Consider the following 23,004-nt stretch of genomic DNA (forward strand, 5'->3'; position numbering starts at 1 on the left):
TACTTACATGTTATATCTCATCAGTAGGACTAGCTCAGCCTGAAGCAGAGCTGCTATATATATGAAAGCTATAGAATCATATAGGGAAAGAAATCATAAAGAAGGAAGAGGAACTTCCAATATGAAATATGACTGTTGCTAATGTTTGATCAGCCACAGAATCATTTAATAAGGTTATTGAACATACAATCATCAGTTTAGAGTTTGAGAGATCATCTAGTTAAGTCTCATTTTTACAGGTGTATGAAGAACTAAGAGGTGAGTTACACAGATAGAAAGTGAAATCTGATTTTACTGTGCTTTTTTCATGGTGGGGAGGTGATCAAATAGGGAAGAAATTTAATAAATCCCAAGTTGGAGTTTTCTCTCTCTCTCTCTGGCTGCAGCATTCTACCCATAAAGACCACAGGAAACAACATTTTTTTAATAAAATGTTAAAATCCACGTGCAGGGTCTGGCTTAGCTTTTGGATTATGGAAGGTGGGCTGCAGAGCTGTTGATTGTCTAGAAAACTATTTCTTTCCATAAGGACTGTTTTCCTCCTACACAGGCTCCAAACTCTCTTATTATCTATATTTTTAGCATTTGAACATGGAAGTTCCTGGATCAACCCTGATTACATATAATGTATTCATTCCAAACATGACCTTTTTTGTTCTTTCCTCATTATCTCTGTGATTGGGAAATATAGATTAAAAAAGGATTGTTGGCATATACATACTTGCAGAACTAGACAGGTATGGTATCTAACCCAGAGGGACTTGGGCTCCAGTGAAGAAGTTTAGAAATAGAGATTAAATATTAAGAGGATTTGATAAGAATAAATATATCCATAAAATGCCCCAAATTGATAAGATGTAGTGTTTGCATTGTCTACAAGTCAAGAAATGACTGTATCTGTGGAATATCATGAGTAAGGGGTGGACTAGAGGGCTTTAAGACTGATCAGTCAATGATACAATAATTAGAATAGTAATAATAAAAATTACTTTGATGTGACTCTTTAAAGATTTCAAAAAATGTTATACACATTTTCTTACTTAAGCTATACAGTAAACTCTGTGAGAAATATACTAAAAATTCTTTAACTCCATTTTTCAAATTTGCCCAAAGTCATATAGCTTACAAGGGTCAGAGTTGGCATTTGGACTCAGTTCTTCCTGACTCAAAGTCTGATATTTTTATCTTATCATGCCGCCTCAAATGAGTGGGCAAAAGCTAGGGTTCAAGTCGTAGCAAGACTTGAGAACAGAAACATCCCTGATATCCAGAGATACAACCCACAACAGGGGACTTACTCAAAAGCTGACTTTGGCAGCAGAGCCATGCCTCAATCTCTAACCAGTAGAAGTATTCTCTTGAGGAGAATAGTTGATTTGGGGGATGGGATCAATGAGAAAGAAGTAAATACAAAAGATATTTGTCAGTTTTCTCTGATCTAGGAAATTCCTCCATGTAAGGACTTTTGTCATAATCATTTAAACATTTTTTTTAAATGTCGCTTTGTGGTAGCAAACCACATCCAAAGAATAAAGATGAGCAGTATCACAGAGAGGACGAGGGGACTTAGCAGGCTTCCATATAAAGGAACTCCAAATGAAATATCAGGAATTAAAGTTGTCATTGAAGATTTGTGGGATAGGAAAAGAAGATGGGCCGGTTATAAGGAAAAAAAAGTGAAGGATACTGGGGGGGTCAACCAGAAGTTAGGTCCTCTGTTATCTTTGAGAAGATGAGAGGAAAATAAGGAAAGTTTCTAGAGCATTGGGTAGAATCCATGTGATGAACATGCAGGACAAGGTGGGTAGAGGGTCACATATTATGGACAGACATGGATAAGGGGCGCAATCTGACCCACTGAAAGGAACTTCTGAATCAATGAAATCATAGATTCATTGGAATGTTTGAATATATCCATTTTACCTCATTTTTTTATTTACAAAAGAGATAACTGCTAATTAAGATTTTATAGAGAGTTTTGCATTTATTACCTCACTGTATCTTCACAATTGTTTACAGACAGCACTTCCCAGGGTCATTCATCTAATATCTGAGGGAAGATTTGAACTCAAGACTTCCTGGCTTCAGGTCCAGTGCTTGTTGATGACATCATAGCATAGTTATGGATTTGAAGGCTAGGAGATTTAGAATCAAACCCTGCCACTGCCACTTACTACCTTGACCTCTTTGAACCTCAATTTCCTCTTCTGTAAAATAGGAACTGCTTTCAGTAGTCTTTGACCTGTTCTGAGGCTGAAAACAACCAATGTTCCCTGATCGATGCTTTGCAGATTTCTAAAGCATTCTTTAAAAAATATCAATTTTCTTAATGCTTATAAAGAAGAAACTACTTTTTCTCTTCTATTAGGGATGGGTTGAGAGTCCTTAGTGCCTCCTGGATGTTAGATAACACCACCAAGTTCCCCTTAAATAGAGTTTTTCTATTTACAAATTCCATAAATATCCGAAGGCGTCACTGGCAAGAAACTGCAGCTTGTTTTCCTAGTGTCAGAATAAATTCACACTGTAATATTTTCAAGGCAATTCTATGACATCCATCATTTTTTTTCCTTTTCTTAAAATGAACATGTTTGTGGCACAATTGACCTGTTCTTTATGCAGAGGAACTCATAGATAGCCATAACATTGCAGAATGGGACAAAGCCCTCTACCCACTTCCTGGGCCTTTTCCAACCATGTAGATAAGTCACCTACATGTGGACTCCTAAGAGTTTATGAGAAACAAGGATCAATGGATGGTGAGAAAGGTCAATAAATATTAAATATCTACTATTGTGTTAAGGGGTAGAGATACAAAGAAAGGCAAAGACAAGGCAATAATTGGAGCTTTTAATCTAATAAGGCAAGATCAAAGAAGTTGAAAAGATATATGAAGATGAAATCTAGAGGCATATAGCTGGGTAGAGAATGAGATACCCTCTTTAAATGAAGGATCTGAGAGGTGTTCTCTATTGTCCATCCTCTCTGGTCAGAGAGAGAGAGAATATGATCTTGCAGGATGATGAAATTCTATTGAAATCCAAAAATATAGCCAGGTGGGAGGCACAGAAACAGCTTCCCAGTATACCCTCCTTAAATGGAGGGTGTGTGTGTGTGTGTGTGTATGCATGTGCGTGTGCGTGTGCGCACACACCATGTCAATTGGAAAGGTGGGGAATGAGGTATTTTTATCAAATAAAATCTTAATATCCTTGAACCTGGGAAAGACCTTTTATCAAGGCCCTGGAGCAATGAACTTCATTATTCTCTAAATAAAATGCATCAAAAGGTAGAAGAGAATTTATATTCATAGAACGTTAAGATTCAGAACTGGAAAAGACTTTAGAAATCATCCTTTACAACGCTTCTTAACCTCAGATCTGTGAACTTGTTTTTAAAAAAAAATACTTTGGGAGGGAGGCAAAGCCAAAATGGCAATGAAAAGACATCAAGCCAGATTTCTCCACCAAACCTCTTTGAACATCTTTGAATAATGGCATAAAACAATTCCTGGAACAGCGGAACCCACAAAAGGACAGGGTGAAATGATTTTCCAGTCCAAGAGAACTCAGAAGGTCATTAGGAAAGGTTTGGGTGAGACCTGGATGAGGGTAGACCATAGTCCAGCCTAGGCTGCACCAGTGCAGACTCAGCTCCAATGTACCAGGAGCTTCTGAACTAGGAGTGGCAGCAGCTACTTCCAGAACTCTCAACCCACAGACTGAAAGGGGGTTGAGCAACTGGTCAGAAGGAGATCACAGGGGTCTGTTGGCCAGCACCAAGGCAAGACTGTTTCTTTGCCCATACTAGGATCCTGGGAGGCAGTCCTGGATGGCAGTCCCAAGGCCAGGAGGAACATTAACACATCAGAGCTCGAGGCCAGAGTGGAGCAGGGACCCTCATCACAATTCTAAAGAAAAGAGTGCTTGTGGTCACTCACAGAGCCCAGGCCAGAAAAGTAGCAAACATACCTTTCCATAGATCATACCATCTTAGAAAAATGGAAAACTTTCAGATTCCTAGAAGTATCTCTGATACTTAACCCCTTAAGGTTAGGGCTGTGTGCCCCTTCCACCCTGGAAGCAGATTCCTACTTTAACCTTCATTAATTCTTTAGTTAAAAATTAAGAAATAGGCCAAGATCATGCCCAAGCTTGGGAGAATTGAAATTGGATTTTGTAGATGAAGCACCAAGAATATGCCTTCTAAAAAGACTTGAACTTGAACAAATATATAGATTCAAAAGAAACCTGTATGAGAAATGACTCAATTTTATTTTCCCCTAATTTATATGTAAAAGCAATCTTTGACATTTGTTGTAGATTTTGTTTAAAAGTTTGAATTCCAAATTCTATCCATTATTCTCTTCCTTCCACTCTCCCTGAGATAGTAAGCAGTCTGATAATATAGGTTATAGGTCATGTAAAATATTTCCATAGTAGTCATTTTGTGCAAAAATACTCAATAAAGAAAGAAAATAAGGAAGGAAGAAAAAAAAAACAAAGAAAAAAGGAAGGAAGGAAGAGAAAACAATATGTTTTAATCTGTATTTAGACAATATCAGTTCTTTAGAGGCAGATAGCATTTTTCAACATGAATCCTTTGGGATTGTCTTAGATCATTGTATCGATCAGAATAGCTGGTTCATTCACTGGTGATCATTGTACAATATCACTGAGTACGTACAGTGTTCTCTTGCGACTGTGTACAATGTTCATTTTGTATCAGTTTATGTAAACCTTTCCAAATGTTTCTGAAATAATCTCACTTGTCATTTCTTCTAGCACAATACTAATATAACACAATAGTCCAACAACAATACCACCCACAGTTTGTTTAGTCATTTCCCAAATGATAGGCAGCTCCTCAATTTCTAAATCTTTGTCACCACAAAAAGAGCCGCTATAAATATTTTTGTACAAATAGCTACTTTTTCTTTGATCTCTGGGATACAGTTCTAATATTTTTTTTCCTGGATCGAAGAGTATGCAGAGTTTTATAGCTTTTTAGACGTAGTTCCAAATTGCTTTCCAAAATGGTTGGATCAACTCACAGCTCTACCAACAGCACATTAGTGATGTCCCTTTTTTTTGAGATAACTCAATTTTAAAGGCCCTAAAGAAGTCTGTAAGGTGAGATTCTGACCCTAGTCATCATGATTCCCTGTCCATCTCACTCTGTGTGCAAAAATTCACATTGTCTCTTCCCTCACATTAAAAAGCACCACAGAGAGAGATTTAAAGCATCTTTTCGGTTGTTTTTTCCTTCTCTAGTGTAGACACTGAGGCCTGGGAAAGACCTTAAGTTAGAAGGACCAAGGTCATCCACTGCATCCCAAGCCATCACCAGTTGTCCTGACTTTTGTCTTGTCTCTGAACTTCAGTGATTCTGGAAGAGAAAGTGAGGCTGATGACTTTGTGCAGCTCTGCCTCACTTAAATCTAATTCATTCAAGACATCATGTCATTGATCCTCTTTAGTAGCAAAGAATGAAGAACAATTAGGGCACTAGAGTGTCTTCTTCCCAGGTAGTGTGCTGTGTACTGGATTTTTTCTTGTTCTAGTGTGGACAGGAATTCCTACAATATCAATATCAATATTTCCATCTTTGATTTTTAACATAATTATTAAGGTCTCTTGAAAGGATCCATCAGATTAGCCAATAGTGGCTGCCCTAAAGATGAAATTCAGTTGAGCTTCAATTAGATTCAATTGATTGAGCACCTGATGTACAAGACAATGTAGTGCAGTATATAAAGAATAAGTCACGAGTTCAAGTCCTATTTCTGAATGTGTGACCTTGGAAAAGTCACTTTACCTTTTAGTACCTCAAATAACTCTCTAATTCAATCTGCTGTAGAATAGTTGCTAATCTTCATTGGTAAGAGGAATGTTCTCACTGAGACATCTTAAATACTTATGAAAGTACAAGGTTGGACAGAAGGAAATATGCTTGGTTTCATGCTAGGTCCTGGGAATTAAGAGATGGGGAAGAAAACAGCCCCTGTCCTTAAGGAGCTTACTGTCTCTTAGAGGGATGTGCAGATGGTCAGTTTTTTATCCTTCTTTATGTGCAGATCAGCCATTCAGAAGCTGGGCCTGGAAGTGTTTGAGACTGTGTATGGCTACCTCAAGAAGGCCAGGAGACAAAATGCCAGTGAAGAGGAGATCAGGAAATCCTTGGAGAAAGTGGTGCCACGAGCCAGTGACTGTTTTGAGGTGGACCAGCTCATCTATTTTGAGGAGCAGTTGCTAAAAACAACAGGGGAAGATTCTGGACTCTAGAACCATCTTTAAATGATGGACAAAATCAGGTACAAACCAAATGGGAGACAAATCCCAAGAATTGACCCAAGATGGATTGTATTGGGGTGGGGTGGGGGAATGAATCAGTAACTGGAAAGACACCATCTTTATTTTAATTTCTTTATCAAGTGGAGCAATTATTCCTTGAGCCAGCAAAATATGTTTTTGTCTGTTTTGCCTTAATTTGGGTTTGTTACATGTTGGTCAATATGGCACAAAGTTGGAATACCCTACTTGTCAAATGGGTGTTTCCCAAGCAGCCTATAAAAATGTATTTTTTAAGGTGTTTTTTTTTTTGAAAGGCAATGGGGTTAAGTGGCTTGCCCAAGGCCACACAGCTAGGTAATTATTTTTTTTAATGTTTTTTGCAAGGCAAATGAGGTTAAGTGGTTTGCCCAAGGCCACACAGCTAGGTAATTATTAAGTGTCTGACATCAGATTTGAACTCAGGTACTCCTGACTCCAGGGCTGGTGCTTTATCCACTGAGCCACCTGGCTGCCCCCACAGCTAGGTAATTATTAAATGTCTGAGGCCGGATAAAAACGTATTAAAAAAAAAAAAACTCTTCATAGTGGAGGAAGTGGCTTGCATGAAATCAAAGAAAGGGTCCTGAATTGGAATTCAGTATACCTGTGCTATCTTTGCTATTACCTGTTGACTTCATCTCTCTTAGCCTCAATTTCCTTTAAAATAAGAAGTTTGAACTAAATAATGTCTTCCATTCCCTCAAGTTCTAACATTCTATTCTTCAAGTTATTTCTAGTTCTTGAAACCACATTTAGAAGCTGGTCCTCTTAGGAATGGGCCATACCCATTGGGTTGCTAGTGCCCTTAGGGTTTCTGCAGGAGTCACTGACATTGATTTGCAGTTCCAATGTAGGGAAATTATTAGGGTTTAGAGGAATACTCTTGCCCATTTCTTGCCTTTATTTAACTCTAAACTCATTCCTTCTCCATATATTCTTAATTTTGTTGAAAATGACACCATCCTTCAATCTCTGGGGGCTGCAGCCTCAGCCTCACCTTCAACTCCTTCTCCCTCACCCCTTATGTCCAATCAGTTGCCAAATTTGTCTGTTCTACCTCTATGACATCCCTTAAATTTACCTACTTTCCATTCACATCGTCATTGCCCTGGTTCCAGACTTTATTGACTATCACTTGGATTTTTTCCAGCAACTTCTATATTAGACTTAATTGCTTCCTGTCTCTCTTCTCTCCAGTCTAATGTCAAAACAGCTGCCAAATTAATATTTATAATTCACCTCTTGCTCAGTAATGTTCAAAGCTTCCCTATCACCTCTGGGATGAAATGAAGAAGATTCCTTAGCCTGGTGTTTAAACACTTCATAAAATGAGGATGTTGAATTAGCTCAATCCCAAATTTCCTATCAGGTCAGAAGCTATGATTATATATGTTAGAGTGAACTAAGTACAGAAAAACTTTTAGCCATTGAATTAAAATAGAGCCTCCTAGAATGCCTTGCTATTAAAGTTTTCTCAAAATACATTTATATTCCATAAAGTGCCATTTTTTTATGAAGAGAAGGCTTTATTCGTTTCTCGAGAAACAGGCCACAACCAATTAGAGAGATTGAGGCAAAAGCGAAAGGCCCAAGAATCACATTTATCCTAACTCAATCCTCCCCCAAACTGACCCACCCTCATTAATGAGGAATGTGGTCTTACAATCTAAACACGAAAACTACCCTAGGGAAAGGGGCATAGAATTCAAAGAAAGCAAACTAATCTAGGGAAAAGAGCATAAAATTCAAACTAAAACCAGATTATCTCTTTAGTCCCAGAAATTGAATGATTCTCCAGATATCAACAAGATGAAGTCAGTTGACTCTTCAACAATATCCCAGAAGTTTGCTTTGTCAAGGGAGGAGGGGCACATAGCTAACCAATTTCAATCTATAATATTTTACTGAAGAAATCTCAAAACTTTATCCCACACAATCCCTCCTTTTTTATTTTGTTGAGATTTCTTCACATTTCTGAGTTGGCCCTTAAGTCTAAATAACAACTCCCTGATCACCTCCTTACTTCCCAGGGACCCTTTTATTTAATTGTATTTTTAGGGGTTTTTTTGGCAAGGCAAATGGGGTTAAGTGGCTTGCCCAAGGCCACACAGCTAGGTAATTATTAAGTGTCTGAGACTGGATTTGAACCCAGGTACTCCTGACTCCAAGGCTGATGCTTTATCCACTATGCCACCTAGCCACCCCAAGTGCTATTTTTTTAAACTGGATATTGGTTAAACAGATTTCTTTCTAGGTGAATAATTTTTCTATTTTTTAATCCCTTCAAAGAATCCAAAGATTTTTATTGGTTGGATCTGTGATTTATAGTTCTAACTTTTCTTTCCAGACTTATTTCCCATACCTTCTCTTCAAGTTTTCTGCATTTCAACCAAACTGGTCTATTATCTGCTTCCTCAATTTGTCATACATCTCCCATCTCCTCATTCTTGTCCAAACTCTTTTCCTTTGCCTGAAATGCCCTCCTTTCTCATCTCTCCGCCTTTTCAAACCCCTTTCTTCATTCATGGTCCATCTCTTAATAAAGACTTTACCAATTCACCACCCCTAGACCCCAGTCCAGTTGCTAATGTTCTCCTCCTCCTGAAATTGTTTTGTACTGGTTGTGTTTGCATACAACTTGGGAACTTGTCACATCTTCCCATGAAATCCTGTGATAGAGATTATGTCTTTGTGACCCCGTAGAACCTGGCCAATTGCTGTGCTAATAGAAGGCCTTAATGCATGCCTATTATTGAATCATTGAATTGCTATTCCAATGGAAATGAGTTGCAGATATAAAGGGGATCAGAATTCAAAATCCCATCCTTAGTCTACTCACATAAAATTGAGCTTCCTACTTTGCTATCCTAAAGATCCTTGGATGAGTTGAGGGTCATTTAATCATGATGAATAGATGGTGCACCTGTTGTCTTCGCTAATAGAATATAAACTCCTTGAGGTCAGGGACAGTTTTATTTTTGTCTTTGAAACCCAGTACTTAGCAATGGTTGTAAGTGCTTCATAAATGCTTATTGAGTGATGGGGGAGTAAGTTGGTGTTGGGTTTTTTCTTCATTCAAAGATTACTCATACCAGGATTCTTGGCTCACGCATCTATGTAGGTATTCATGTGTTATACACACATGCATGTATATGGATACATGTGTAAACACATACATGCACATGTGTGTCCACGTGTATACACATAAATCTAGACATAGACACCTATACCTACGAAAGATGTAAACACACGGAAACCTATGCCTCCATTTATATGCACAATTATATATGTATGTCATATGACAAAGCCCCCTAGACCCCTTCTCAGAATAATTTTCTAAGTGCATAAAATAAGTTACATGGGATTACAAAGGTAACCAATTATATTAAAATTAAATTATTAAAAAAATTTTAAACCACATTCACAAACCCCAGGTTAATAAACTTTGGTCTACAAAATTTACAACCATCAAGAATTCCCATAGTTCTTCATTTTGAAGATGGGGGACCAGGTTGGAATCCCTAGAATTTGGACTTGTGATTATTACCGGGAAGACTCTGGAGGTGTTTCCTCTCACCAGTGACAAGGTATGTGGGCAGAAGCAGCCAGGGTCATGGTAAGACCTGGGATAGGTATAACAGTAGACTGTCCTCTCTTCCCCCATTGAAGCCACTCCCTGAAGGCGTTCTTCAGGACAGCCCCGGAAGCCATCCTCTCCCTCGACCAGAGCGGCTGGCATTTAAAAGGTGAGGAAGGAGGAAAAGAGTCAGGACACAGAAGTTAATGAATGTTTCTGAATCTCTTCATGCTTTTTACGGCCCCTGGTCAAAAACAAAAGGCAGAACTATTATGAGACTTAGCGGGCAATTGGCCTGGAATGGATGTTTAAGGACCCTCCTTCCGTTCCTAAATAGTTCCATGTGTCCAGGGAACAATGACTAGTGGGTCTCTGATGGTTTTTATGTGTTTACAGGAAGACAGGAAGAAACGGGAAACATCTTCTGTTCTTGGGATTTGTGCTCCATTGGGGGCCAAGCTTGAAGGGAAGAAAAGAGGAGAAATGGGAGATGTGATCACAGTCTTGTACCTGGGAAATGAAACTCACTCTAGTTGAGAGTGTCATTGGATTTGGAGCCGGAAAAGATAATGACCTTTGGTTATTACCATTGAGAAGATGTTCATGAAGTGGTGTGGACATTGAAGAGGAACAGAATGGCCCGAGGTGGGGGAGACCATTACCATGGTTGAGCCAAAGAGTTTGCTACCTTACCACTGTCACTGAAGATAGATGGAGGTGGAGGCAGTCCCAAAGAGACCTATCCCTGTCAATGACTGATGGGTGGGCTGACCAATCTGTCAGGATTGGGAAGAGGTAGGGGGTGGAAATGAAGGGGATTTGACCTCAATGCTGTGAGAGCAGGACAGGACCTCATGGGCCACTAGTAGAATAGGTGCAGGTAAGTTATATGATCTGTCCAAGGTCACAAAGGTAGAAGAACCTATTGGAACAGATTCATAGGATGGGCACTAATTCTATATTGGTTAAGTGGATAGATGACCATGCTATATTAGAGGTGTATCATGAGGAGAGGATATGATGACAAAGTCATACAGAGGGTTTTCTTAGGATGCTTTTGTAGGATTTCACAGTCACATTGGATAAGATTGTTCATCATGCATAGGAAAAGATTGACTGATGGTCATCACTCCAAAGGTCAAAGTAAAGCAGACTTGCTTCCTTTACGCCTTCAGCCACTATTATTGGAAAAACTACCCATTGACCTTGAAGAGTCACTTTATAAATTAGGACTCTGAGCCTAGAGCAGCTAGATGGTGCGGTGGATAGAGCACTGGGCCTGGAGTCAGGAAGATCTGAGTTCAAATCCAGCCTAAGATCCTTACCAGCTGTGTGAACCTGGGCAAGTTACTTAACCACTCTTTGCCTCAGTTTCTTCAACTGTAAAACATGGCTTATAACAACACCAACTTTGGGGCATTGTTATGAGGGTCAAATGAGACTCCAGGCTCAGCTCTCTATCCATCTCTTACAAAACAAAGGGATAGGACTAGATGGTCTCTGTGTATCCATGATCCTTGTATAAAGAGACACTGGCTAACATAGATGGAATTATCCTCAATTATAATTTTTCAAAATTTAGATCTAAGCTACTTGAGAATGGAAACCTTGTCTTTTTACCATCACACTAGCTTTTCCTCTACCTCTCCTCTTTCCCCCAAGCAGGGTCTGCCATATACTAGGTACTCAATAAGTGTTTGACAGATGCTTGGAGGTTGCAGAGCCAGAGAAAGGAGTTGGAGGGGGGATTGGGTTTGGGCAAGCAATGAGAGCTCAGTTGTAAGGGGGTTCAGAGGCGGGGTCCACCCTCTCTTTGTCCTATTATCTAGGGCAGGAACTGTTCCAACCATCTTTCATTTTCCTTGCAGTGACTAGTAACCTTCATAGATGCAGCAAATATTTATTAAGCCTCTATTGTGCCCAGAGCTTTACAAGAATCTGAGAGCAACATAAGGTTTCTAGAAGACAAAGTCTTATGTTCTAGGTAAGAGTGCTTAGGAAGTGATGGATGGTCAGTAAATGTCATTGGCTGACTCTTTACCAGGCTGGTTGCTGCCATCTACACGAGTGATGCCTCTTGAACTCATATACCTGTAAGGCAAGATATAGAGAATACCGAGTTCTAATATCACATGGCTGTGACTCAGTGGGTCTTCCCAATCCCTAATGGCAGATATTCCTAGCCTCACTGGCTCATTGCTACCTTGTGTGGCATCTTTCCCTTGCGCTATCTTGGGCTGCCCATCTGAAAAGAAATGTGCTGTTATTTCCCTCACAGGGAAACCAAATGAATTCTTAATGAGCTGACATTTGCCAAGTGATTAAAGTCCAAGACCCCATATTCATGTAATGTGAGCAGCCATCGACTTCTTTTACCCTAAAATATTTCATGCTTAAGATCCGTTTTCATGTAATGTTGTAATACCTGAAGGACAATAGGTATCTGGGATGGTCCAAGCATCATTCTTTGTACTTTTCTGGGAGACAAGGAAATAAGAGTGACTTTGACATGTTTTGCATGACTACCGATATCAAATTGCTTGCTTTCTCAATGAGGGAGGGAGGAAAGAAGGGAAAGAGTTTGAAGCTTAACATTTCGGAAACAAATTGCTTTTACACATAACTGGAAAAAAATAAAATATTAAATAAAAACATTTTTATAAAAAAAAATTGTGGTTGATGCTTTACACATGAGGAAACTGATGAGGAGAGATGTAAAGTCTGCCCAAGGCCACATGGATATAAAATGTTTGAATGGGATTCGAGCCCATCTTCTCGACTCCAAGACCAATATTTGGTCCCCTCATCCAGGCACCCCTCGAATTGGTTCTAAAACCTTTTTAAATAGCTGTTTTGCTCTCTGACCGCTGTCATAGTCATGAAGTTGGGAAGAAATTGGAAAAGAAGAGCAAACACCCAATTGTTTTAGTTTTGGGAAGATATATTGAGAATGTTATCAAAAATAATACTCTATTCTGTGTTCAGCGAACAGATAGCTGTTCAGAGATTTTGTGGTTTTGGTAGGACTGGTGTATGTAATTGAAAAAAAAAACAATCCTGGACTGAGCAGCAACAACAAACACCTTGAGAAATCAACCAACATGACTAAATGCCCAATAATAGCAGAATGATTAAATAAACCATGGTACAAAGATGTTGGGGAATGTCATAATTCTTTAAACCTTGACAAATATGAGGAATAAAAAGAAATAGGGAGAAGCCTTCATGAAGTAATACAAACCAAAAGAATATATGTTGAACCAAATATTGAGCATATATTAGGATCCTATAAGAGAAGTGAATAAGATGAAAAATTATGATGAGGACATAGAGCAAGTGACTGAAAGTTTAGAATATTTTGTGTTAAAATTCATCTTTTTAAATGAAACTTTATAGAAAGTAAGATTATTGGGTTGTGCTGATGTTAAACATGTTTTAAAAAAATGGATCTTTTCTGTTGATTGCATCATAGTTATCCTAAGTATTCCTCCCCCGTCCCTCCTCCTCCTAAAGAACCATAGGATATAACAAATAAACATATAACAAAATATAACAAACAAATAAAGAGGAAAAAAGAGGAATCAGAACAACTGATTAATACACTGAAAAGAACCCAAAAATGTATGCAGTGTGTAACACCTATGTATTTCTCACCTCCACAGAGGGATAGGTTGGGGAATGTCATATCACTTCATTTGTTTTATAATCCTGTTTTATGTTTTTGTCATATTAATTTTTGATTCTGATGTATGATTCTATTTATATTGTTATGGTTACTGTTTATATTACATTCTTGGCTCTGTTTACTTTACTCTGCACCAGTTCATATAAATCCTTCCATGTTTCTCTGTATTCATCACATCCATCTTTCCTTAAAGCACAGTAATAATAATATTCCTTCATCTTCATCTACCACAGTTTGTTTAGCCATTCTCCAATCCATGGGCATCTACTTTATTACCAGTTTTTTGTTATCCAAAAAAGTGCTACTATAAATATTTTTATATCTATCTATCTATCTATCTATCTATCTATCTATCTATCTATCTATCTATCTATACTTCCTTCTTATGTATGGCTTCCTTGAGGAGTTTCAAAGGGGGGGGTGGACATTTTAGCTACTTTATTTACATAATTCCCAATTGCCTTCCAAAATGGTTTTATATATTTTGGTTTTACATTTTACAGTTTTATAAAAATTTTACAGTTTCACCAAGAATGTATTAATGTGCCTATCATTCTAAATCACCTACACTACAATATTGACTATTGCAATTTTTTTCATCTTTGCCGATTTGCAAGTTATGAGGTGAAACCTCTAGGTTGTTTTGATTTGCATTTCTCTTCTTATTAATGAGTTGAAATATTCCTTCCAGTTGAAATATTCCTTTCTTTGGGAAGTGTTCATTTTGTTTATTTATCTGTTGAAGAATGGCTGTTAGGTGTGTAGTGGATGGAATACTATATCTGTAGTTGGAAATATCTGGCCTCAGGCATTTGCTAGCTAGATGACCTTTGACAAATTAATTTTTAAATAATTTAACTCCAACTTACCTCATTTCCTCATCTGTAAAATGGGGACACATTGGAGAAGGAAATGGCAAACCACTCTAGTATTTTTGCCTTTGTCCTTGGGGTCAATGACAGCAACAATAATACACACATATCTGTCTATATTTATTTACATATTTTAGATACTAAAAGCTTACTAGAGAAATGTGATACTAAGATTTTTTTCCCATTTGATCAATTCTTTTCTCTTCTGATGTGCATAATTGTCTTTGCAGAAGATTTTCAGTTTCATGTAATCAAAATATCTATTTTATTTTTTCTAAGTGACTCTTTCCCCTGTTTGGTTAAGAATACAACTCTTAACCAAAGGTATGAGAGGTCTATGATTGTTTTCTCTTCTAATTTTTAATGGTATGACCTTTAATTCCAGGGTCACATACTCATAATGTATAATGTAATGTAGTATAAGATATATTGACTTAAGCCTGATTTCAACCAATTTGCTTTCTAGTTTTCTCAACAATCTTTATCAAATATGGAGTCTTTTCCTTGGTATTTTATGTTTTCCACTTTATCCAACAATGGATAATTGATTTGATTTATTTGATTCTCCTTTGTCTAGTTTGTTTCATTAATCTATGTTTCTACATTTTAACCAATATAAATGTTTCTGATGAGTGCTGCTTTATATTAAGGTATATTATTCCCCCTTTATTCCTGCTTTTTTGATATTCTATATCTTTTTATTTTTCCAAATGGATTTTGTCATTTTTATCAAGTTCTATAAAGTATCATCTTGGTAATTTGACTGGTACAGCATTAAAATGTAAATTAACTTTAATAGTAATGTCATTTTTGTTGGTACAGCCTATCCTTGAGCACTGAATATTGCTCCAGCTATTTAAGTCATTCTTCTTGTTTTTTTAGGAAAAGTTCTAGTTGTGTTTTATATTTACTTTTGATATTTGATAGATATTTTTAATAATATTTTTAAAAGATCTCTTAATGCCAATACTTTGTAGTATTTTACCATAAAAGAGAGCTATATTTTGTCAAAAGCTTTTTCCTGCATTTATTGAGAAGATCATATGGTTTTGAATGTTTAGGTTTTTAATATGATTAATTATGTTGATTGTTTTCCTAATGTTGAACTGCCCTTGCATCCTTATCAAAAGTCCTATTTGTTCATAATGAATGGTTTCCTGGATGAATTGTGGTAGAATTTTGATAGGATAGCATATTGTTTAAAATTTTGAGTCAATATTGATGTTATTGCTCTGTAGTTTTTCTTCTTTGTTTTATCCTTCACTGATTAATACATTAGGATTATATTTGTCTCATGAAAGGATGCTTAGTAGAATCTTCTCAGGTTTTTTTTAGGTTTTTTTTTTTTGCAAGGCAAATGGGGTTAAGTGGCTTGCCCAAGGCCACACAGCTAGGTAATTATTAAGTGTTTGAGACCGGATTTGAACCCAGGTACTCCTGACTGCAAGGCCAGTGCTTTATCCACTGCACCACCTAGCCACCCCCTAATCTTCTCAGTTTTTGAAAATAATTAGTAAAGTATGGATACTAATTGTTCTTTTAAAATTTAATAGAATTCTCCTGTTAAATTCATCAGGACTAGGAGTTTTTGTTTTTTGTTTGTTTGAGTTTTTTTTTTTGATAGGTCCTTCCAGTTTTTTTTCCATTTCTGAGACTTGGTTATTTGAGATCTCTATTTAATCATCTGAAAGTTTGGATAATTTATATTTTTGAAGCTATTCCCCAATTTTTGTGTTATCAAAAACATATAATTGTGCATAATATATTCTGATTCTTTTTATTTTCTAATTTTGTTTTTATCTCATCATGATTATTTGTTATTTTATTGATGTGATTTTCTACCCTCTCCTTTTAGTCAGATAAAAGTTTACCAATTTTATTTTCAAGGAGCCAGAATCTACTTTAATTTTTTACTTTTATAATTTTTATTTTATATGTGTGTGTATATATAAGTTTCTCCTCTGACTTTTAATATCTTATTGGTTTATTGTAGGTTTGTTTATTGGTTTTTAATATTTTAAAAGAATATTTAGTTTATTCTTATTTCTTTTATGTTAATTGTTGTAGAGACATGATTTTTTCACTGATTGCTTCAGCTGTTTCCCAGAAATTTTAGCATATTGTTTCATCATTATCATTTTATTTTACATGATTATTAATTGTCCATCTCACCATAGAATTTAATTGTTAAATCTTTCCATGGGTTTGTGTCTTTTGTTTGGGATCCCTAAATGAGTTTTTATCACTTCATGCTTTGTAAAGGACATATCAACTATTTCTGCCTTGGAATTTCTGTTCCCAAAAATATGGTCAATTTTTGTAAAAGTTCCAACTGGTGCTGGAAAATATGTATATTCTTTTGTAGTCTCATTTAGAAAACACCACAACTCTAATATTTCTAATAGTTGTTCAGTTTTATATGTTCCCTTTTGTTAATCTTTCTGTTAGACTTATCCAAAATTGGGACAGGGATAATGACATATCCTCTTACTATCTTTATCTTCTTATGGCTAAGTTAATGTTTATTCCTTCAGAACTGGAGTCCGGAAGACTTGAGTTCAAATGTGGCCTTAGCCTTTTACTAACTGTGTGACCCTGGGAAGTCACTTCACCATGTTTGTCTCAGTTTGCTCATCTGTAAGAGGAGCTGGAGAAGGAAGTGGCAAATAATTTCAGTATCTTTACCAAGAAAACTCCAATGAAGTCATGAAGATTTGAACATGACTAAAATGATTGTACAACAAAATGTTTCCTTTATGAATGTGTATGCATTTGGAACATAAAAGTTTATTCCACACAGATTTAGATGTATATATGCATGTGTCTGTAGTTCCTCTCAGCTTGTTTAACCCCTCTTATTTTTTTTGAATATTTGTTTTTTCTTTGTCAGATAGCATGATTGAAACTCCTGCTTTTTTGATTCACTTGACGCATAGTAAATTTTTTTCATCCCACCCTGTTTTTATTATCTACTCTAATTCACTTGTGCCCCAATTGAGGATTCCCCCAAGAACATCAGAACCCTCCTTATGTCTAAATATCAGCCAGTGATTTATTTTCAAGATAGGAAAAGACTTTGGAATGTTTACTGACAGTCCTCTCAGAGGTGGAGAGCTTATAAGTGATGGAGAAAGAGGGGGATATATGAGAGGATAAGATCATAGGGCCAATTGGAGGGTAGGGGACTAGGGATGTACTAGAATCATCTCTTATCAACTAAAGAGAGTCCAGTGTTAAATTTTTAGTGTGAGCATTCTCACTTTGGAAGTAGGCAAATTAAACAAGTCAGGATTCCATTTATTGTTTTCTTGATTGTCATAGGCTCATGAAAGTGATGGAGAAAATGTTAATAGTCTATATTGAACTTAAAAGTGTGTCCTGGGTACATTTTTAAAATTTTGGTTAGAGTCAGTTGTTAAATGGATGAAGGTCAAGAGCATAAATTAAAGGGTTGGCTTCATTCCTCTTTCTCATAGAGAAGACTCATAGTCTTAGAATGTTAAAACTAGAAATAATCTCCCTGTGGGACCAGAACCAGATTAAAAATGTAACTGGGAAATGTTTAACAAAATAGATAAAAAATTTTAAAATACTATATAGATCAGGTTAATTTGTTGTTTGTTGACTTCATATGCTGTTGGCAAGGATTAATTTCTATTTGAGTTTGGGCTAGTTCTTTGAGATAGACAGGGAGGAAAAGGGGAAAGATATAGAAAGAGGAGAGAGGATGGGGCAGCTCCTGAATTTGTCATTCTTGGAATCCGCAGGTTTCCCCAAGCTCTATTCCTTTACAATTCTGTTTGCAAGTACTCTCTTTGCTCTCCTTCACATTCCATTTTTCTCATGCTCATGATTTCCCTGGATATGCTTTAAAATTTAATAGTAGACTCTGGGTAAGTATGGTCTAGAGACCCCAGTCCAAAAACTATAGGTAGAAATATATGTTCCCTCTCTCTTTCAAAGTGTTTCTTAGTGACTATTAACACCTGAAGATATTAAATTGGCTGTGAAGGGGAAGCCCTGGGTACCTAAAATTGCCTTGAAATCAAGTTGGCTTCAACTTTAATTGTGGCCTTGGTTGCCTCTTCTCTCAGGAATAAAAAGAACAAGGTAATCAAGTAATTTGGAGTGTGGGGGCAAGTCCTAATTGCCCCCTTGGACTCCTGAAGCTATCTTCATCTTAGCTTATGACTTCTGGCCCTTCTCTTGCACCTGAGCAATTCATGAGCCAGGTTTGACCTTCCCTGTCCTTATTTGGTGGACCATCTTGTTCTCTTCTTCTTTCCCAATGATTTTTGAAGGGGGAGGATAGAAAGTACAAATAAGTGATTATCTTCCCCTTCACTAAGTCAGTGATGAAAATTGCCATCCCAAGAGTAGTAAGTTAGCTATTAAAATTTACAAGGAATTATTCCCCTTTGCAGCAAAAGTAACTTTGAAGGACATTGAAGAGAAGGAATAGTACCTTCACAAAAAGAATATCTGTCTATAGCTGCCTGATGAGAATGTAACTCCTATACCATTCCTGAATTTTAATTTACTTCCCCGTGATTGTGTGCCATCGAGAGACAGAACAAACCACATCTAATTAGTCCATGAGTCTGCCATGAAGGCACTTGGAGAGGCATGGATTGGATCTTCCAGGATTATGTCATAGCAAGAAGGCCTATGGAGATTTTTCAGAACCTGGGTATGACCAGGTATGACTTTCTGAGGCTGAGATTCATTGAATCTTAGAATTGGAAGGGAACCAAACCACCATTAAGGTTTTGACAAGTAGTCATTCAGTTTCTGTTTGAACTCCTTTAGTGACAGAGAATTCATCATCCTTACAAAGATAATCTATTCTAATTTTGGACAGATCCAATTATTAGGAAGAAACTTAATTGCCCCAGGACTTGACCAGTCTCATCTTGTCTGAACCTGCTTAAGAAGTGATAATGACCATGATAAGAATTCTTGGCAGCTGAATTTGGACTGTCCTTCTAATTGGCTTGTCCTAGATACCAGTGAAAACTCTTTCTTGGGATGCTCTTGGTACTTTTCTCATCTCAAATTCTCATGTATTTATTTATGTGTTTTTGCCATAGAATATTAGCTTCTTGAGAACATAGATTGTCTACCAATTTGCCTACCACAGTGGCTTGGTGCAGTAGGTTCAAAATAAATATTTGTGAGTTTGGATTGAATTGAGTGGGAAACCTCCAGCTTTGTCTTTGAAAGAAACTCAGGAAGAGAAGGACATTAAGTTCTGTCTGTATTGACCACAGAGCCAACCTCCATCAGCCTGGCACCATCAACAAGGAAAAAGTCATCACTATCATTTCTTTCAAGAAAAGCCTGACCAGAGGGCAAGACTGATGCTCCATCTGCTCACTGTCCCTCAGCCTTCCCTTTATTTACCATCTTTCCCTCTCTTGTCTGTCTTGGGTGAATCTAATCATCACTGTCTCCTCCAAGATCGGTGAGAGTGAGGGGGGAGAAAACTTCTTAGGATCAGATGGGTCAGGCTGGAAATCATTAAAAAGAAAACTACCAAGATCTAGGGCACAAGTCAGCTTCAAAATACTAGGGGTGACTGAGGGAAGGTTATGGTCATTAGTGTGTGAACTCCTCAATCACCCTCTACTGACTTTTGTGACTCCCAAGAGGGTCAGGAGTGCAGGCACATACCTTAATGGAGGTATCCTGGGGAGGTAAAAGCAGAGAAAGAGATTGGAGAAAGCCAGAATTTGCTTGTTTCCTAGTGAGCCGATTTAGTGTCTCAGGAGGTGAGGGTTCTGACTCAGAACCTGCAGAAAACACATTTCAGCCTTTTTCATCCTTAACCACAAAGATACTCGGAGACCTCAGCTGCAGCCTGCATTTTTCTTGTGTTCATTTTCATAGCTAGAGCTGAAGTATACTGTCTAATCAAAAATCACAAGCCACAGCTACCTTTTCTCTTAATTTCCCACTGGAACTGTCATTCTTTGATTAAACACGTGAAGAAGAGCTCCTTGGCATAAATACCCAAAGCCTTGCTAAGGGGTCCTTCCATGACGCATCAATGAATATGACGAGGCAGTGTGATGGCACAATGGTGGGATCTCTGGGTTTGGAGTCAGAAAGACTTGAGTTCAAATACAACCTCAAATGCTAGCTGTGTGACCAGGCAAGTTAATTAACCTGTGTTGCCCTCAATTTTCTCATTTTTAAAATAGGGATGATAATAATAGTGTCTACTATTAATGAAGCACATGTTATTGTTATTTGTGCTTTATTCTTTCATTTTTTTTTATTTTTAAGCCAGTGGGGTTAAGTGACTTGCCAAAAGCCACACAGCTAGGTAATTATTAAGTGTCTGTGGCTGGATTTGAACTCAGGTCCTCCTGACTCCAGGGCCGGTGCTCTATCCACTGCACCACCTAGCTGCCCCCTTGTGCTTTGTTCTTGAAGAAGACCCTGACATCAGGAAGGTGATGACATGACATGCAAGTGAGTTGAATTTAAGTGAGGGGGAGGGGGGCTGTGCTAAGTTATCAGCCTCACTTTTTCCTCCAGAGCCATTTGAATCCAGTGGCCAGATATGTATCAGGAAAATTGGAGATGGTCCTGGATGCAGCAAGAGACCTTGGTCTTTTTTTTTTTAACACTTTAGAAAAATCATCCCTTATGTATCTCTTTCCTTTAATCCTAATTCCTCATACCAAAAAAATGACTAAGTTGTAAACATGTTTATCAAAAATATATATGTACAGTGCTAAACCCTACTGTTTGCTGCTGAGGGGAGAGGGATGGGAAGGGAGGGTGGAAGGAAATTTTGTAACTTAAAAATATACATGTGCATATGGATGAAAAAAATGAAAACAACAAAAGACCTCAGTCTTTTTAAAGCTAAGGTCTTTATCAGGGCTCAGTTTGACTAAGTTAACCTCATGCATTCAATGATTGAAATTAGGTAAGAGAGAGAAATGAGGCAAAGAGGCTAAGAATGATCACTTCCAGGGAAGAAAAGACATTGTTGGGAGAGTAAGATTCTCAGAGTATCTCAGTGATTAAGAAAGATCAGAAAGAAAAGAAGTAGGAAACATCTTTTGCATATCCCCCCCAAAACAATCAATCTGGAAGGGGAAGACTCGCAATTTCTGACCAATTGCTGTTTGCATTCACTCTGAATCAATGCTCAGGGCCTGTCACATAGTAAATTTTTTATAAATGCTAGTTATTACTATTAAGATGATACAACATTTGAGGCTGATAGGTGGTGCAGTGAATAGAACACTGACCCTGGAGTCAGAAGACTAGAGTTCAAATGTGGCCTGAGGCACATAATAATCACCTGTTTGTGTGACCTTGGACAAGTCACTTAACCCTATTGACTTACAAAAACAAACAAAAAAAGATGAGATAATCTTTGTTAAAACTGCATATACTAGAAATAAATTTCAGTTAACCTACCTTCCTTCCTTTCTCACTTTCCTCCCTTCTTTCCCTCCTTCCTTCTTTCCTCCCTACCTTCTTTCTCTCCCTTCCTTCCTTCCTTCCTTCCTTCCTTCCTTCCTTCCTTCCTTCCTTCCTTCCTTCCTTCCTTCCCTTTTCTCTCTCTCCCTCTCTGCCTCCCCCCCTTCCTCCTCTGTATTCCATTTGTGATGTTTCTAGTTTATCTGGGTCTGGTGATTTAACTTCATCAAAGGAAGAGGTTTTACTACCTCCTTATTTGTCTTAGGTTTCAATTCCTTACTGGCACAGCTTGAGGTGTAGCTTTGAAATAAGTGAGCAAGGATTATGAAGGGGTAGACCTCAGCTTGCCAACTGGTCCCTCATTGCCACCCTGTTCCTTAGATTGTGAGGGAAGGGGACTTTATCAAGATGGCTTTAACAACATCCATCCACACTAAAGATATGAGGAGCATTCTGAAATATTTGTACATGGTCTGCTCCCTTCTGCATTAAATTCTTATTATCTGCCAGTGGCTTGAGGGCTTCTGAGGTCATGGTTGATCAGGTAATGGATTAGAGGGTGGGGGAAAGGTTTTAGAGTTTATTAACTTGTAGAATCTTTGCAATTTTAGCCACCTGGCTCTGGTTTATAGTAGTGATGTTTGTCCTTCCTTCTGGAAGAAGACCATGGCATCGGGAGGTGATGCCATGACATGAAGTGAATGGTATTTGAGTGAAGAGGAGCTGTGCTAAGTCACCAATCTCACTTTCTCCTCTAGAGTCATCAGGGTCCAGCAGTCAGATATGGATCAGGATGACTGGAGATGGCCCTGGATGTGAGGCAATCAGAGTTAAGTGACTTACCCAAGGTCACATAGCTAATAAGAGTCTAAGGTTGGTTTTGAACTTTATAGTGGTATCTTGATGCTGAGCAGTAAAAGAAATTTACCCAAACTACCCACATGCTAGTAGCTAATTATAGGCTGGAAGAGGCAGGAGCCAGAGAGTTATGTTTTGAACAAGCTTTATTACTGAGGAAGGGGCTAGGCCCCCTTCTGATATTACCAGAAAGCATTTGACTCCTCATCCAATCCCATGTTAAACAGAGGGGGAGGA

General features: G+C 37.7%; 1 protein-coding gene across 3 annotated transcripts in view; it reads left to right on the plus strand.

The window, feature by feature from the left end:
* NEK11 (NIMA related kinase 11) overlaps positions 1–23,004 on the plus strand; it is a 291,550-nt gene that overhangs the window by 252,257 nt on the left and 16,289 nt on the right. For 2 of the 3 annotated variants that reach the window (XM_074195806.1, XM_074195805.1), the window contains 2 exons: positions 6,077–6,313; positions 10,306–13,606. In XM_074195806.1, coding sequence (XP_074051907.1) covers positions 6,077–6,284 — 208 coding nt within the window. In that variant the 3' untranslated portion in view covers positions 6,285–6,313; positions 10,306–13,606. Of the gene's footprint in view, positions 1–6,076; positions 6,314–10,305; positions 13,607–23,004 lie in introns of those variants that run through there. The other variant, XM_074195807.1, reaches the window with a different exon arrangement.

Source organism: Macrotis lagotis, chromosome 7 (assembly GCF_037893015.1).
Source record: "Macrotis lagotis isolate mMagLag1 chromosome 7, bilby.v1.9.chrom.fasta, whole genome shotgun sequence".
Lineage (NCBI taxonomy): Eukaryota > Metazoa > Chordata > Mammalia > Peramelemorphia > Peramelidae > Macrotis > Macrotis lagotis.